At 38.2% G+C, this 18,151-nt stretch overlaps 1 protein-coding gene and 2 long non-coding RNA genes across 6 annotated transcripts; 2 read left to right on the top strand and 1 right to left on the bottom strand.

Moving 5' to 3' along the window:
* Nucleotides 1-234: 234 nt before the first annotated feature.
* Nucleotides 235-15,103, top strand: si:dkey-17m8.1 (C-Jun-amino-terminal kinase-interacting protein 3). Of its 4 annotated transcripts, none has more exons than XM_027006661.2 (28): nt 235-359; nt 907-1,341; nt 1,795-1,989; nt 2,443-2,563; nt 3,307-3,374; nt 3,522-3,589; nt 3,937-4,009; nt 4,133-4,299; nt 4,960-5,210; nt 5,393-5,450; nt 6,172-6,324; nt 6,812-6,860; nt 7,339-7,466; nt 7,593-7,643; nt 7,743-7,880; nt 8,051-8,177; nt 8,294-8,377; nt 10,795-10,842; nt 11,151-11,292; nt 11,593-11,635; nt 11,756-11,836; nt 11,908-11,975; nt 12,104-12,252; nt 12,371-12,542; nt 12,853-12,966; nt 13,196-13,291; nt 13,471-13,563; nt 13,793-15,103. In XM_027006661.2, exons 2-28 carry the CDS (start codon nt 1,243-1,245, stop codon nt 13,900-13,902), a joined length of 2,946 nt encoding a protein of 981 aa, XP_026862462.2. In that variant the 5' UTR covers nt 235-359; nt 907-1,242; the 3' UTR covers nt 13,903-15,103. The 4 variants fall into 4 exon arrangements, with proteins under 4 accessions (XP_026862462.2, XP_026862463.2, XP_026862461.2 ...); XM_027006662.2 differs by having other exon boundaries at nt 3,304-3,374; nt 6,812-6,854; XM_027006660.2 differs by having other exon boundaries at nt 3,304-3,374.
* LOC113575259 lies at nt 9,026-10,562 on the top strand. The gene is made up of 2 exons (XR_003410395.2): nt 9,026-9,730; nt 10,228-10,562. It is a non-coding gene; the product is annotated as an uncharacterized LOC113575259 (long non-coding RNA).
* Nucleotides 14,356-17,297, bottom strand: LOC113575258. Its single transcript, XR_003410394.2, has 2 exons — nt 17,008-17,297; nt 14,356-16,175 (listed from the first exon to the last, which is right to left on the bottom strand). It is a non-coding gene; the product is annotated as an uncharacterized LOC113575258 (long non-coding RNA).
* Nucleotides 17,298-18,151: the final 854 nt, after the last annotated feature.

Genomic DNA, 18,151 nt, shown 5'->3' with positions numbered 1-18,151 from the left:
CTGACCTTTGATCGGCCAATATAGAAGGTCTGGAATGTAAGGCTTTTGGTTTCCATGTCCTTAGTCATGTGACAGTTACCCTTTTCCCATCACGTGTCAATATTCGAGTTTCAACAAAGTTTTTCTTTCCCAAGACGGAAGGCTGACCTTTCCCACCTCCTCTACACGTTGATTGGGTCTTGTGTACTATCCGTTGCTCTGATAGGTTATAACTTGATGACGGTCACGCTTATTCTTTCGTATCCACGCCCCTTCTTTAACCCGCTTTTGAGTAATTGATATCACTTCGCAAGAGAGTAACTTGGAAACTATCAACAAGTGGGTCTCGAACTTAATCGAATTTATAGTAAGAGACAGAGGTAAGCTGACAGTTATTTTGTCTGTAAAACAGCTTTATTCGGTGTATTTACTACTGGATCGACTGAACGAAAACAAGCGAGAGCAATAGCCCAGTGTTCCAGGTGTCTTTTGTCATACACCTCTGTTTTGGGTAGTGTATTATTAATTTAGGCCTTGTCTTGCCTCAGAGCAGAACCTAATTTGTTCTGACTTTTCCGCTCCTTTCATTTGGTATGTTATTGTGCTGACAGTTATGCACGGGCTCTCTAAAACCCACCATTTTCACGCACTAGTTTGACGCTTACCTGACACAAGTGTATAGTAAAACCAATCGTAAAGTAAGCAACGTAAGCTCCTTAGAATCAGAGAAGGAATTATGTCTTTATGGTTAGTAGTACTACCGCTTTGCAGGTCTTTTTTTTTTTTTTTTTTTTTTTTTTTTTTTAAATGTCGGTTTGTATAGAAGTATGAGCCTAATCTGGGTCCAAGAAACAAATGCTTAATTTATAGAATCACACACTCTCTTGGTATTTATGCAATGGAAATTATTCTGTTCCTCTTTTGCAGAATGGCCACCAAAACACCACCGGATATTAGCTAGGATTATCTTAATATAGTGTCACTATGTTGGAGTTCTTTGATAAAATATTTAGTGTGTATTTGAAGTGTGAAATGGATGAGGGAGAAGCAGACAGAAGTTTTGCACACTTTTATAAACTAGTTGTGGTAGTTGAGTAGGTGTTCACACACTTAATTTATAACAGAACATATATTTTTGAGGTGAGAGGGTCCAGGAAATGCAATCTAGAGAGTGGAAGTAAAGGGAGTGTGAAACACCAGGAGGCTTTAAGTCAGATATTGAAATCAGATATCAGTGATTGAAAAGAAGTTGAAAAAGCAGGAATGGAGTGTGGTGAATCTTTTCTGGGTGGAACAGGAGAGCTGGAACTGGACCCAAACATTGTAAGCGAGGAGGCAGGAAAACTGTATACAGAACTCCAGGTAACCAATCTTAATGCACACCTTTGTCCTACTTCCTGTCTAAACATGCCTGTCATGCATATGCCTGGCTGAGCAACAATGTGGAAAAGCCTCTAGACTGTCTGCAGTTGTAAATGCATAAAATAAAGGAATGTTTTCCTACTTTCCTTTAATTCATACAGTAGCAGGCCAAATCCTATAAAGAAAATGCTGACTTTTCATAAAGGAAATGAACTGTGGCTTTGTGTCCTTAGAAAGCACCAGCAGTAGTGAACTGCTGTTCCTGACATAGCAGCTGCCTGTGGAGATAAGACACTCAAATTAGACAAAAATCAAATAAGGTCACTGTGACCAGTCAGTAAAGGCTGTTTCTTTCTTTACCCTTACACTATGCTTCCCTGTCTCTTTCTCTGTCTCATTCCCTTTGGTACAGGGTCCTTTAATGTCAATTTCCCTTATACCATCCCTTTGTAGTCAGTGGTAGACACTCATGGGTCAGATGTGGTTGAGTCGCTGCTCCCCATCCTGGTGTGGGTTCTGGAAGGGCTGGCCAGCTGTCGGTCCCAACTGAGGGAGAAGGAGACAGCAGTGGAGAAAGAAAAGGAGGAGAGGACAGAGCTGTTGGAGAGGTATGAGAGGGAGCGTACTCTGAGGAGAGAGAGTCAGGAGGTAAGTTCAGTCCAGTTTGTGCTGGACTTAAAACATCAAGCTGATTTATTTATTTATTTATTTATTTAAGTGTTTGTCAGCTATGTGATTGTCTTTAGTGTTGTCAGTCAATATAGAATCACAGTTGAGTGGGTTTAAGTATTATTCAAGCATTTTCTTGAATAAAAATTTAAATGAATCCTTGTGGGGTTTTTTTTTTGGTTTTTTTTTTGGTTTTTTTTTAAACTACATTTTCTCATTCACAAATGCTGTTATCTGTAGAAATGTATTTTTTGCCTCCTTTTTGAGATTTGAAGCTAAAGTCTGTCTGCAAAACCTTGGCACCTAAAATAAGATTATTATTATTAATAGATTATAGTTAGCTAGATTATAATAGCTAGATTATTAACTGAGATGTTTCTTTTTCAACAGGCACTGTTAATGTCCATTTTAATCTCATTTTAATGTCTGCAGCGCTATCTGGAGTTAGAGGACCAGTTTGAGCAGGAGAGGAGGATGATGCGTGCAAGAGAGAAAGAGAAGGAGAAGAGAGAGAGAGATCTGGAGAAGAAAGCCAGAGAGCAAGCTGACCAATGTGAGACTTGGCCTTTTGTCCCTTTGCTCCTTTCATTAGCTTTTGTTTGTGCGTAATATATATTTATATTTAAGTGAAGGACTCATTGGTAGGACAGGTCTGTGTGCGTTCAGTGGTGGGAAGCCACAGCAATGCACAGTTTAGGGTTTTCCTGTACTACTTCATGATTTACTTCTGGCAGGTTCCTAAGCACTGAATGAGGTTATAGTTGGGAAAATTAAACCAGAATTGGATGTGAATGTTCATGTAGAAGGATTTTGTTACATTTTCAGCTGCAACAGTGCTACTTTAGACCAATTCACTCTAAATTACCTAATGTTGCAAGATATAAAGAACAAATGATACCTTTTCTATAGTTCAGGTGATCAATAATCTGTATCAAAATGCATTTAGGAAGTTTTCAGAATTTCAAGATTTTTGTCATATGCATGGTAAAACACTGTAGAATGAAATTCTTGCTTTGTTTGACTTCCATGGAACAGTGAGATGTATACCGAAAAGTGAGAAGAAATGACATAAAAGACATGTGTATGTCTAAGTGTAGTGCAAATGTCAAACAAGACTCTTGTATTAACCATACCAAGTGCTACCCATATTATAGTGTGGCCAGTAGTGCTTATCACTACTTATTAGCACAATGAGCAGAGGAGCAGTCATAACATGTCTCCTCCCCTGGCTTGCTCTTTGGTGCTGGTCTTCGTCTTTTGCTGACCTGAATCTCATGTACTTGTTTTCTATAGTAGGGGCTTTAGAGGAGCATAGAGCAAGCTTGGCCAGAGAATTTAACACACTGAAACATGCACATAATAAGGTTAGTCTGTTGCTGCTCTGATGGCATTTACTACTGAGCATGTCTCAGCTCCTGCATCTCACTCACTCACTCTCACTCACTTTCATTCACACTCGCTCACACTCCCACAATCTCACCTTTTCTTTTTCTTTCCGTTTCTTTATCCAGCTAGCGCTGAATTACCGGGATATGCTGGAAAAAAAGAAGGAGCTAGAGAAGGAAGGCTTCCCTCTAAGGTTAATTTCCTGATTTATGTGTGATGTACTAATTTTATTCAGATTTACTGATGAACCGCTGTGCTACCATTCTTATAGTAGTGAGCACTGTCTAAGGTAGATAGGGCACTGTCTTTCTTTGCATCTCACATTTTTCATATAAATGTCTCACTCTTTGTTGCATGCCAGTGTCATGACTTGCCATCAGAACAGGAAGTAAGACCTTTAGTGTTCTCTCCTTTGTGAGAGAGTAAAACATCTGATCAGACTGGTATGTTGATGCTTTGTGTAGCATCCTGTCTTGCACTGAGCAACTTTTTTTTTTCCTGTTGTAATGCTCATTGTCCCTTTTATGTATTTTTTTGTAGGAGTCGCAATCTCTCTAAATGCACAGAGGCTGCATCTATTCAGGGGCAATTAGACAATGCAGTCTCCCAACAGGTAAACTGATGCATTACCTAAAAATTGTAAGTATTGTTTGGTTTACTGTATGTTTAAAAGTCTGACAGGTGAAACAAGCTTTTCACATTGCTGCTCCATTTTCTCTCCTCTCCTGTGATGTAGCATGAGCCAGCACCTGATGTCACCCCTGACCCTGCTCAATCAGACTTAACAGCTACTAATTGCAGTGAAGTGATCAAACCGGAACCTCCCAGTGATCTGTCATTTATCAATACTCTCATGAGCTCTACCCCTGAGTTGGCCCACTTTCAATGCCTTGTTGAAGCAAGGTGCAGGAGTGTGCAGTGGTCTTGTTTTTTTCCTTTCTTTCTTTACTGAACATTGTTTTTTTTTCATGCAGATTTTTATTGAACACTATAAACAACTTCTCCCTCTCCTTACATATATTAAGATAATTATTTCATTGAGAAAGGAAGAAATGTAGTGGTTGGAGGTGCTCATAATAATGGTTTTGCTGCGTAATTAGCATTTTGTCAGTTTACAAAAATAGTCATTGCATGACAGATTTTCACTGAGGCTTACAATCTCGAACCACAGTGACTAGTCCATCAAAATGCTGAACCTGACAGTGGTAGCTTAGTGGATAAGGTACTGGACTTGTAATTGGAAGGTTGCTGGTTCAAGCCCCACCACTGTCAAGTTGCCACTGTTGGACCCCTGAGCAAGGCCCTTAACCCTCAATTGCTCAAGTTGTACTCAGTCATAATTGTACGTTGCTTTGGATAAAAAGCGTCAGCTAAATGCCATAAATGTATGCATGTTATAACATGAAGGTGGTTGATGTTTAGCCACCTTAAAGCTAGGGTTTCATTACCTGTATTGTAATGGGTTAGTTTAGTTGAACCACCAGTGGAGCTGACCTTTGGATTTCACAAGAACACACAAAAGCAAATACATATGCAGTGGTCAAGGTCTCCCTTTCTTTTCAGCACCCCTGTTCGAACAGATGGCAGAGAACTGAACTGCAGTCATGAGGAGATGAGACAGACCCAGGTGAAAGAGGGAAGTAAGGAGGAAGAGAATAAAAAACCTGAGGAAAAAGAGAGGGAGGAGGAGGAAGAGGAAGAAAGTAATAACCGTTTGGAGTGGGAGATGAGAAACACAGATTCTGTGTTCTCTGAGCTTTCAGAATTAAGCCAGGAATACATAGAGAGTGTGGACCAAGGAGTCTGCGTAAGAGGTGGGTATGTTAGGGGTATGAGCTTGTTTCACCATTTTCACCTAATCGAATGGGTTTTGGGTGTTAGCTAGCTTAGTTCATAACTGAAGGTTCAACATCTTGAACCATATTGAACATGGGGCCAATGTCCATCATACCTGGGTGTGGTTTTATAAACTCCCCTGTCTGTGGTTCCTGTACAGGCAGCACAGACCAGTTTGAGGAGATTCTTTCACAGAATGAGGAACTGAAACACACCCAGTAAGATCTACTTCCATTGTTTTCTGTTGCTTCTTATTTCAGTTGTTCCTATTTCATTTGCAGTATAAGAATTAGAGGCCCATATCAGAATTGTTAGCATTTGATAACAGTATCCATAGCTGGCCGTTGTTGTAGTACAACATCAGTTAAAAAAAAAAAACACCATTTGCAGTATGCATTTTGAGACAGCTTTAAATTTTCTTAAATGCCTACATTAATAATACTTTGTATACTATACTATACTATAGCTATAGTTTCTACATGTGCATTATTATAGAATAATCTTTAATTTACTAAGCTAATTGCCCATATTTATTAGAAAAATCTTATAGGAAACCTATAGAAATTCCTGTAGTAGAATTCTATATCTTCATAAGGACAAGCTAGCCCTCCTAGGCAAGGTAGGTCATTTAGCAGGTTCACTGGGTTTAAACCATGCCTCTTGGTCTTGCTGACATCACACCATGTTACTTTAACCTAAAACAATCCAGAGGCTTCTCTTCAGAATTTCCTGTCAAATAAATATTTCTCTTGTCTACAGTCATAATCAATAAAAGAATACAAAATCATCTATATTTTTGTTACATTATTTTGTACATTAGTTGGTGTTGCCCTTTAATTAAACACCTCTGGTTCTAACTATAATCCTTTCAGCTTTTCTGAAAATAACAGAATGTTCATTATTAATTTAGCTCAGTGTACTTCTCTCTTTCTCTCTCAGTGAGTTGGTGGATGCTGCTCGTAAAGCTCTTATTTGGCGTGTAGAGGAACTGACTAATGAAAGGTCTGCTCTGAACCTGGAGCTCACTTCCTGTCGAGAAACCATCATTCGCCTGGAGGCCAAATCTAAGGAGATGGAAGAGGATACCAAACGGTAATGGAAACCCTGTTTTGCTTTCTATATTGGCAGATTTGGTTTTGCAGGATCTAGTCCCAATCTTTCCTCTGTGTGATGATTTGCAAATAAGGGTCCTGTCCCATTCTGAAAGATTACCTTTGTTCAGCATGCATACAACCACAGTAACAAAGCTGAATTGCCATATTTTGTTTCTTTTTTATTAATACAGAAAAGAAGACAGAATGTGACCATTTATTTGGGGGATATACGCAATGATGTATATACTGACTGAGTCAGATTTCCAGTTGTCACAAATATGCTTGTGTGTGCTGATGTTTGTGGATCTTTCTTAACTGTCTGGGGAGACAGTATTGTTTTTCCTGAAATGTGACTGAGACCAGTCTATCAAGGAAATGCTGCTGATAAGCTCAGTTTAAGAGCAGTGGCAGAAGCAGCCATGGTGCACAGTTTACTTCCTCTTTCTAAGTGTATTCATTCAAGTATTTCTTTCTTCTCTTGACAGGCTGCATGAAGAGCTGCAGTTAGCTCAGGCCGAGGACCCTGATGTAAGCGTACGTTCATCTTGGTTTATAAGTGTGCATTTTTGTTTGCGCATACTGGGTGCATTTTTTTCATGTTCTTAATACCTGTTTCTTAAACCCAGGCCATCCCTACAGCCAAAGAGTGTATGTAGTGGCATATTGGCATGTACTTCCCTGCACTAAACTGTTGAGTAGACATCCTTTAGAAATCAGTGCAGCCAAAACTTTTAAGTTCCTATATTTCCATATGCCATATAAGTTTAACTGTAAAAGCAAGTGACTTCAATTAGAAGTCACTACAAGTTCTAAAAGCAGTTTAATTGCCAGTACATTAGCATGGTGATCATGCTCTGCTGCCCTTAATCACCTGGTACAGGTACAGGTGTCAGGAGCTGGTCAAGAATTGCATGCATATTCCTTATTTTCCTTATCTTTCCTCAAATATGTCTTGCACATGCAAAGTACAATACAGAGTTTTCATTTCCCCCTTTTCTCTTGCCCTTTTCAGGCTTCTCTGCCTACCTCATGCCGGCGCTTCTCCCGTTCAGAGATGGCGCGGGTGGTCATGGAGAAGAACCAGTATAAAGAGCGGCTGATTGAACTACAGGAAACTGTGCGCCGCTGTCAGACTCTTCGGTCTGTTTACTTAGACACACACACACACACACACACACACACACACACACACACACACACACAGAGACAGAGCAAAGCTTTTAATACCCCCTCATTTTATAATGACTTATTCATCTTCTTCTGTAGAGTCACTAATGATGAAAGCATCCCAGGCAACAGAAAAAGTGTATGGAAGAGGTTTGAGACATTTTTGCTCCACTTTAAATTGTCAGCAGCCCATCAGCTAGCTTGTGAAGTGTGTTGTCAATATCATACTGGATTGCTTATCTTTCGCAGGTTTAACCGCTTTCTTGGTTTGAGTAAGTACCAGCTGGCCCCAGGTGCAACTCTGGATCTTACTCTGCCATCGGTGCAGCCTTCCCACTCACAAATGGGATCTCCACATCACCTCTCTGTCGACCAATCACAGACAAAGTAAGAAGGCTTTCTCTCTGTTTCATATGTCTATGGGAGCATTGGTTTGGGAGCTTTACTAACTGCTCAGATTAAAAAAAAAAAACTCAGTTCTTCAACCAGTTGCTGCAGAACTGTGGATTTAATTCTAAATTTAGTGAAGTGTGTTCCTCCTCCTTCTTTCCTCCCAGGGATTCCCCATCTCCCAGGCTAAGGAAGAGGGAGCTGTACAGGGAGATCCGCTCTCATGTATGGGGAGCTCTGGGAAAGCGGCAGGTGCATGGCTGGAGCATGCCCCTTTCACACACAAACCTGCAGGTACACCAGCACACCTGGACATTCATGCTTTCCTTGAACGTCCACATACTGCACATCACTAACATTTTGTTTTCGTGTCTAAATGACTTGGTGTGTGTCTGTGTGTCTCTGATCAGAACAATGACCCACCTCAGGAGCCTAAAAACGTGCCTGTCCTCACACAGTTGAGACTGCTTGACCAAAGAGATGCTTCTGCTAAGGTCAGACTCACTGTTTTGTTACTCTAAAGTTGGTTGTCAGGAAAACTATCTGGATGGCTAATGTGCTAAATAGCTACAAAATAATTGATTAATTGAATGAAAGATTTGTGCAGCCAGGTTGAACAATGAAAATGTGAATGTGTTGATCATATCAGAACAATAAGAATATAACATAATCCACTACCATCATTCCAATCCTGTGTCCTATTGCTTTTTACCTTTACAAATAAGCCCAAGACCCAACACAAGGTGCTTTCTGCTTAGAATAAATAGAAGGTTCCCTTGCTTTTCATAAAGAGCTTGGAGCAGGGGATCCCCAACTGTGCTATTGAAGGTCTGTCAGTCTGCAGAATTTAGGTTCAAATCTAATCAACACTCCTTACCCAGCTAATCTGGGCTTTATGCTGAATTTTAATTATTCAGGCAGCATGATAGATCTGCAGGACTGGAGTGTTTTCACCCTTGATCCAGAGCAGACTGGCACCTATTTCTAGGAGAAGGATGGGTAATAAAATAATGAGAAGGTTTATTTATAGAGCACTTTTTAAAATAAACTTTAAAAATCATGATGCAGATGATACAGAAACAAATAAAATGGAATAAAATAAGATAAATATAAAATTAAGAGGAGAAAATAAAGAGCAAAAGAAACATAAATAATTAATTACAGACTAATTAAAAGCAAAACAAATCTTCACCTTTTTTTCTTAAATGTACCAAGATTATCAAAATTCCTCAGGTCACTAGGAAGGGATTTCCAAAGATTAGGACTATAGTAAAGAAATTCACTTGATTCACTTAATTGATGCATGATTTCTGATGCATCAAAAGTTTGTTTGTTATTTTATTTAATTTTTTTTACAGAATTTTGACCTTTTGATTGTTTACTGGTTATTTCATGAAATCCCCCATTGCATAGAAGTTTTTGGTAATATTCCCACTGAGGAATGTTTTAATTTTATGTTTCAGTGAAATTTTTACACAAACAGTGACTGCAATTTTAAATTGTATCCCTTAATGTATTCTAGAGCTATTAGATAAATAGCATGACTCCATCTATAATGAAGAAAGGCAGTTCATCTGCGTTAATCTGTGTTAATTCACTTGATTCGTTTTGCTACATCTGTGGAAGCTATACTCTACAAAAACAAAGGCAAAGAGATTGTGAAGAAAGCTTCCATGTATGCTTTGGCATCAAGTCATGGGCACCGCATACAGTGTGCAACACGTGTGGAAGGTTTTAGAAACTGGAGTAAAGACCTGATAGAATCTCTTCACTTTGGAATTCCCATGGTGTGGTGTGAGCCCAAACATCATGTTGATGACTGCTACATTTGCAGGCTGAGTTTCAAGGTGCGTTTTTATTTTTCTCACCTGGACTACTTTCCTGACAATTTGGGTGATTTCTGCAAAGAAATGGGTTTCATCAAAATTATTAAAATAATGGAAACCCATTATCAGGGGAGATGAGATGTCAACATGATGGCAGACTGTTGAATGGTGTTACAAAGGCACTGTCCAGGTGACGAGCACAGAAGAAATGGTTTCGTTCAAATGAATGTTCACTATAAACAAACATTTCTAATTAACCACTTGCTGTGAGCCTCTGAACATCATAAGAACATCATATGAGTTTCTTGCACACATCCTAGCCAATGAGAAAAATGTAAATAATTTTGGTCATTAGTCCTAAGATCGATTAAATTAATCAGGTTATTGTTTGATTTGTGAAAAAGTCTGACATGATGGCCCAATTTGTGCTACATATTGGAAAACAGTAGGTCAAAATTGTAGAGAATAAACTTTCAAACTGGAGACATCTGACTTTTTTTTTTTTTTTTTTTTTTCAGAATGCATAGCTGTGTGATTACACATCCAGGATGAAACGTTCTCTAGACAATCAAACAGGAAGATAAAAGTCCTAATAGACTATATAATAAACATGTGTACTCAGCTAGGACTGGAACAATATAAAATGGAAGCTAACGCAGTTAATTGTAACCAATAAAGTAGGTTTTTGTGTGTCAATAATTGGTGTTAACATCGATAAAGAACCAATATTGATATGCTACCCTCTTCTTTATTCACTCTGGTCATTAAGTGCTGTTTCTGTGCTATGATGAGCCCCAAAGTGAGACTGAAATACCTCCAATATCCTATTGCCTAATAAACTTCCCAAAATTCTTGCCTTTGTCAATAAAGAGTTCTGATGGGACATGGGGGCATGGTTGAGCAACCTATCAATTTTGATAGAGGAATTTAGGGTGCAGCCAAATATTATTCACAGATTTGGGCAAAATATATTGATCACTCATTACTTGCCTCTTTCAGTTATTGAATGGATAGTCAATATATAATAGACCAGGTGTATCCTAGAAGAGTGTTTACTAAATGTCCTCTTGTTTTCTTTTCTATAGCTGACATGTGCTGTAGCAGTTCCCCCGAAGGTGTCTGGAGAGCAGAGTGTATGTTCATGTCTCGACCCTTATATACTGACTTTGGATCAGCTAATTGTGTATCGGATAATTACAGAAAAACATGGAAACATATAATTAAACACCACCTTCTACATGAACTAAGCTTCAAGTAGGCCCAATCAAATTTTCCTTGTATACATAATTCAGCACTTTAGCGCCAAGAAATTTGATAACAATGCTTCCTTGTCCACGTTCACTTTTTACTAAAGCACACCTTAAAACCATGCATTTACTCACCACCATTTTCTACATGTCATGACTTTCTCATGCACATTACATACCTTTCTCAATCCCAGTGTTCAGTCTGGGCCATCAGTCGACCTGCCTCCAGTAGTGATGTCACAGTGATTGACCCGGCGCGATCCAATACCATCCTGGATCAGTTCAGCCTCCCACCCACCTGTCCAGCTCTGTGCATTTGTGCTGTGCCTCCCACTGGTTAGTTCAGACAAAAAAAGCAAGCCTAAAAATAGCTCTAATTGATGGGAGAAAACACTTTGAAATTTTTAGCATGCTACCAGTATCACTTTTAAATTAACTTACTTGTTTTGATGTTAAATTTGGGGGGTTGGGGATTCCTCCCTTAATGTAAGTAACTCTAATGATTGTGATTGTGGCAACAAAAAAGAAATTTAGTCCAAGAACATCTTTTTAGTCTGTATATACTAAACTGGCAGCTGCTGTTTTCTTCCTACACATCTTTTACACCCCTTACTCCGTACTCATCTCTTATTTCAGATGCAACTTCTGGGACTGTGTGGATTGGAACAGAGGATGGGGGGTATGGAAGTTTGTGGTTCCCTTCATTTTTAAAATTGTGTTGTTCAAATGAATATTCTTTCATTTAATGTATGAGACCTCTGATGAAAACATTTTTGCTGTCTTCTCTCCTTATCCACAGAGTGTTTGTTCATTCAGCCTCAGCCTCTAGGCGGTGTTGCTTGCAGTCTGTCAGCCTCCATGAAGGGGTGCATTCTCTCACGTAAGTTTTTGTTTCCTGTTTCCAGATTTTATGCAAAGATCATGTTGCTTCTAATGTAAATTTTCTAATAGGTTCTCACCTGGTCAAGTGATAGCTGGATTAAGCAATGGGACCCTTGCATTTTTCAAGCACAATTCAGGTATGTTTGAATCAATTTTTCGATTTGTGTGTGTTTCTCTGTAAATTTTCTTTTTTGAACTCTTTCATTCCTGTTTGTTTACAATCCTAAATACTGTACAACATGGGTTTGACAATGATCACTAATAGGTGGATGGGATCTTCAGTCACATGAAGTCTTTTCATTGGGCACATCCCCTTTGCAGCCCATTCGCTGTTGCTTGGTGAAGAAAGACCGTCTCTGGGTGGCATATTGGAACAAAGTTTACATGATTGATGTCAAGGATTGGAAAGTAGAGGTATGTATTTACTAAAAGACTTTAATGGAAATGGATTTTATTGTACACTTTAACCTGATTTCTCTTGTTACTATTTCTGCTTTCTTATTTTAATCTTTCTCACTTTCTGATTCTATAGAAATCATTCACAGTGTCACTTCGAAGTGAACAGCAGGTGCGCTTCCTCTGTGCAGCAGGAAGTGGAGTTTGGGCTTCCTGTCGTCTAGATCCTAGCCTTAGGCTTTTTGATTGGACAACTGGACGGCCACTACAGGAGGTTGATGTGTCTTCCATGATTACTAAAACTTTAGGTGAGCTGTAAATGTTTTGTATGCTTTATATTGCAGGGATGGCCACTAATCTTGTTCATTATATTATATAAATCAGGGGTGCTCAAATCCAGTGCTAAAGGACCAGAGTCACCCAATCACCAAATTCTGATGGACTCTGACCCTTGATGGCTGAAATTAGGCCTTGGTATTCATACCCTTGGTATACTCTTGGTATGAATACCATGATCATACCCTTGGTATGAATTCTTCAATGCAACATTGTTTTTCACACTGATTGAACTGACACTGTCTCGGCAACAAATGACAGACATAAATATGTCCCCCACAGGCCCTGCTTTCCTGTCCCTTTCTCCTCTTCAGATCTCTGCCATGTGTGTAGCGAGTGGGCGGCTGTGGGTGGGCACAGGAAGTGGTGCCATTTTCTCTGTCCCACTGTCACTCAGTAAGTTTTAAGTCTCTGCCATACTTCTGTTATTCCGGGGTGTTCTCTTCTTCTACATCTTTCCATAAGTGACTTCAAGCTTGTATCTCTAAGCCTATTTGTATTTTTCTTTTGTTTTGTGAGTGCTCAGGGAATTTGTTTGAATATGTAAGAAATTCTCAATTGTCTCTCTTCTGAATTGTTGTTGTTTTTTTGTTTTTTTGTTTTTTGTTTTTTGTTTTTCTGGCAGGTTCAGAGTCGTCTATTCCATACTGCTCTCTAGGTTCAGCTCAGCTGTGTTTCCATGGCCACCGACAAGCAGTTAAATTTATCATCTCTGCTCCAGGTCAGCACACATTGTTTTTGGGCAGGGGGCATGATCAAATATAACACATACCTGTAAGGTTTGTGAGATAAATACATTGTAAATATACATTTATGAACCAGCATGTCATCTAGCATTTGTGTCAACAGCATAACATGATCTCCTCTTCCTCATCTTAATATATTTTTGACTTTTTTCAGACTGTCGTAGTTCCTCTCCTACTGCAGATGACTCTGTTCCTGCCTTTCATCTCATTCTCAGTGGTGGAGAGGGTTACATTAATTTCCGCATAGGTGAGATAACCTAACCCCAAATCAGCACAGTCTATGTACAGCAAGGGCTACTTTTATACATTTTCCTTTACTTGTGCCTGTACCTAACCATAGCCAGTAATGTCTTGAGCATAACTGATTGCTAACCTTAACCAATCACTTTTTTTTTCCAATGTGATAAATTGTTTCCAATGTGATCAATTGTGTATTTTTAAAAAAGGACTGTTGTCATATATTTCCACTTCCACAGGAGATGATGCCAGTGATGGAGCTAGTGAGGCTGCCCCACAGAGATCAGAACGCAGTCACATGTTCATCTGGCAGAGTCCAACTTCATCAGTTCCTAGCCTCTCGCTTTGAATATGGTGTCATTCACAGCTTTTACTATCCAACCAAACTCGTTTTATCTGTCCTGTCTGGACACCTGCCTTTTTCTGCACCAAGATATGGCACCTTCTCTAAAAAATACCTTTAACTAAGGAAGGGTTCTTTAAAAAAAAAAAAAATCAAATGTGAGTGACTAATACATTTGTATTACCTATTGCCTAGAGGCTATCTGTGTGTGTGTGTGTTTCGGAGTGCTGCGTGTACTTACAGGTTGATCAATGCATGTCAACATTTTGTGTTTTATTGTGTGCTGATGAAAGTTGCAGTGTAGTTTTGTTTATTTTCTGTGTTTTGCTGAGCCTCACTGGTGGAAAATCCTCTGCGATTTAAGTCATCCTGTTTTACGCCTTCCAAATTTCTGTCTGCATTTATTTGTTTGTTTCTGTGCTGATGTTTTTGGGGGTTTTTTTCCCCTTTAAATTCTGATTTCCACCAGACTAAATGATTGAGAGCTATATTTATTGACACCATTATCATGGCGTCTTTTTAGATTTGTACTTTTGTTCTTAGATGTACTTCTCTTGAAAGGTAAGATTGCATACATGTTGTGTTGCCTTTTAAAATGGGACTTTTTTTAACAAATTCAGGGTGGATTTATTTCAAGTTGATAATGCAAGTAAATATTAACATGGAGAATGTAGAGATGTTGATAGTTGCTCTCCACAGTGAAGCTGCTAATGTTAGCTCAGCACAGCTATGCAAAAACTATGCAAATGAAAATGAGTTCAGTTTGGTTAACCTGCATTGCCAGCTAGGTTTAACATACAAACAGTTTCATGTTGATACACTAAATTTAGTAATGTCTAATATGAGATTATCTGATCTATTTTTGATTTTGACTGTAGAGGAGTGATCTAAAGTGATCCAAGTGATGTCCTCTATGGTTTCATGTCTAATTTACTGTGTATTTTTGTTATTTGACTTTAATTTTGCAGTATTTGAATAAGTGAAAGTGTATAAATGACTGCAGTAAGTGTTGGTTTTGGTTGTTTTCTATAGGCTAATCTCATATGTTAATTATTCAGTACTCAAAATGTTATGGAAATGGCCTTGTAAAGACACAACTTTGAACTGTATTATGAAAGAAAAGTTCAAAATTACTTTTGTAAGTACAATATTTTTTATTAAAAATATGAAATGTTCCAATTAAAATGACAATAAAACCTCAAAATGACACTTTTATAACATAAATTATACTTGCTATAATAAGAAAATGCATACCACCCACATAAAATTTTAACATTTAAAGGTTTTTTTCCACCATAAAGTAATACTTATGAAAGTCATCGAATGGATTCCCCACATGGAAGTGGCCATTTTTAAATTTAAGTTGGTACAGAATCTCTGATGTTAACAGGCCATTAGATGTCGGTACAATGGTTGTTACATAATGTGAAGAATCACTGGCCAAAAAAAAAAAAAAAAGACTTATTACTCCTTTGACAGAGATCTTTTATATACTGTGCATTTTAGATCTGGTAATGTACAACATAGTTTAGCAAATGGTCTCCATATACACTTGCCTTTAAAGTGATTTTACAGATAAGTTGTAGAAACAACAATATTATTCAAAGAAATAAATATGTACCATTACATCAGAGATTCCCCTTTGTGTGCTTGTTTTGAGTGTGGGGTCATTGAAATAATAGCTTTGATAGCACAGTCTTTAATTTGTTATATTAGACTTCACCATGCACAGTCATGGTAAGATTTAGAGAAAATCATCTTATAATTCTGTGCCTTTTGACTATATCAAATTGTCTCAAAATCATGTATTAAAACCCTCTGCAACTGTACTCCTCCTGTTACTTTCATCATGCTATATTTAGGGATAAGCTAATGCTTCAGAAGCTGAACTTTGGGCCTTGATAGCTATATGTACTCTATTCCAGTCAGTTGAGGTCCGCGACTGGGGGACGACTGTGATGACTGCGACGGCTCCTTCGTATCCGCTGACTGAGTGAGCAAGCCAGACGATCCAAGGGAGTACGTCTGGCTTCAAGGTCTTTTATTGAGGTCAAGCCTTCGATATTGCCGCTGTACCACATGACCCAGCCAGCCATAGACAGCATGACCAGAACTGTACCTGTATATACCAGCAAATCACCAAAGTCATGACCTTTGACCTCTAATGGGGCAAAGACTCCCATCAGCACGGTAGTGATCCCAAAGATGTCCATAATGATGGCAAACACCAGGATGAATTTACAATGGGCCAGCCCTTCATTCTTTGTTGACATAATAACCTGATCAAAATAGATTTATAATGAGAAAGGACAGGAACAGTGGCAAGACAAATAAGTATATAAATTGCCATTAATCTGTGAGTGGTCATCTATCCCTAACAGGCTATTATACAGTCATTTGTCAAATTCAGTCAAATTAACTTCATGCACCACTATAGTACTCTGAATTCAGTCCACTGACTTTACTGGAGTCCCTGTGTATGCTGTATCAGCCTTTGGCCATTTATGAGTGACCTGATCAAAGGGCATGGATCTGGATGAAATTATATATACATTTAAACTGTTTATGCACTTGTAAATGCTATTTTAAATGTGGGCAGTGGTAGCTCAGTGGTTGACTTGTAATTGGAAGGTTGCTGGTTCAAGCCCCACTGCTACCAAGGTGCCACTGTTAGGCCCCTCAGCAAGGCCCTTAACCCTCAATTGCTCAAGTTGTGCTCAGTCATAATTGTAAGTTGCTTTGGATAAAAGCGTCAGCTTACTGTAAGTATTTATGTAAACACATTTGAATTCAGTGTACTTTGTATGTATAAATAGATATCTAGCCTTAAAAAGTTAAATTAAACAAACAAAAAAAGTGACCAGGTCATTTAAACAAATAAACAGTGTAAACATGGCAAAATTGCGTAGAGTTACTAACTTCTGAGGACATTTATCACGCTGAGTTTATCAGTGACTGGCAACGAATATAGACTATATTATCAGATACATCAGAGCAAGACGTATGAGGAAGTCATGAGTATGAAGAAATACCTGAAAAATGTAACTTACAGTAATGTGCTCATTTATCGTTGCCTTGTGACAAAAGTTAAACCATCGTGTGATCACTTACCTGTCATAAATTATCTCCTTCTAAGCCTTAATTTGTTTTTTGTTCTTCCAAAAATTGATCATGTGAACCCTGAGCGCCTTTCCGCATCCACTTGTAATTTGAAAGCTCGCTCGCTCGCTCGATCTCTCTATTTCTCTCTCAGTTGAGCCCTAACCGCAAAACACGAAAGACAGGTTTTAAAGTTTAGTTGTTCAACAAATAGGGTGCAGTTATATCGAGTTCGTCATATGTAACTCGGCTTGAAACATTTTAAAAATCAAGCAAGCCGATATTATATCTGCTCATGTGTTACCAATACCAGCCAATCCCCAGACCCACTCCCCGCGTACACACACACACACACACACACACACACACACACACACACACACACACACACACACACACACACAGAGAGAGCCAGCCAGCATATGTTCCAAATGGCATACTATATAATGGTCGTATAGTGCCCAAAACTAGCAGTACGTCTAAATTTCTACAGTAGCCTACACCAGTGAAACCAATGAGGAGGGACGACGTCCTCCGTTTAAATATTCCAGTAAGTAAGCTATAGCTTTAATTGACAGATAACAGACAACTAATTATTTCATTCTGCTTCAGAAGATGAAAACTAATTTTAACTGCTCGTTTTGTATATTAAAATGAAAATGGACGTTTGTTTTAATTGTCCTTTTGTATGGAAACAGGTAGCTTTATTGATCTATTTTGCTGAGTTTGTTTCGAATAAAGCACTATTACTACCTATTATTATCTGAATATTGATAAATGTAAGTGTATAGCAAATTTCTTTCAATGTTAGCAGACAATTTCTAAAATAATAATAATAATAAAATAATGAGAAACTTGTCTTTACTTTGTAATTACTTTATTTTTTGTATATATTTGCACTGAGTTTATAATTAATAATAATATATTTTAAAATGTTCTAGTGTGTTCCCCAAGTTGTGCTAATACAGTCCTTGAGAGCACAAGCAAGTGATCTTTTAAATTATCCACGTTATCCATTAAGGTTTACACAATTATAAGTGGCAGGCACAATTTAATGTTTGTGTGGTCGTTTATTTATGAATTCATTACTCTTTAAAAATAAATAGAAATAAACAAATAAAAAGAAATTGTAATATTTATATTCAAACTCTATATA

The sequence above is a fragment of the Electrophorus electricus genome, chromosome 10, assembly GCF_013358815.1.
Source record: "Electrophorus electricus isolate fEleEle1 chromosome 10, fEleEle1.pri, whole genome shotgun sequence".
NCBI lineage: Eukaryota > Metazoa > Chordata > Actinopteri > Gymnotiformes > Gymnotidae > Electrophorus > Electrophorus electricus.
The sequence above is the reverse complement of the archived record's forward strand: the minus strand, read 5'-3'. Positions and strand labels throughout refer to the sequence as shown.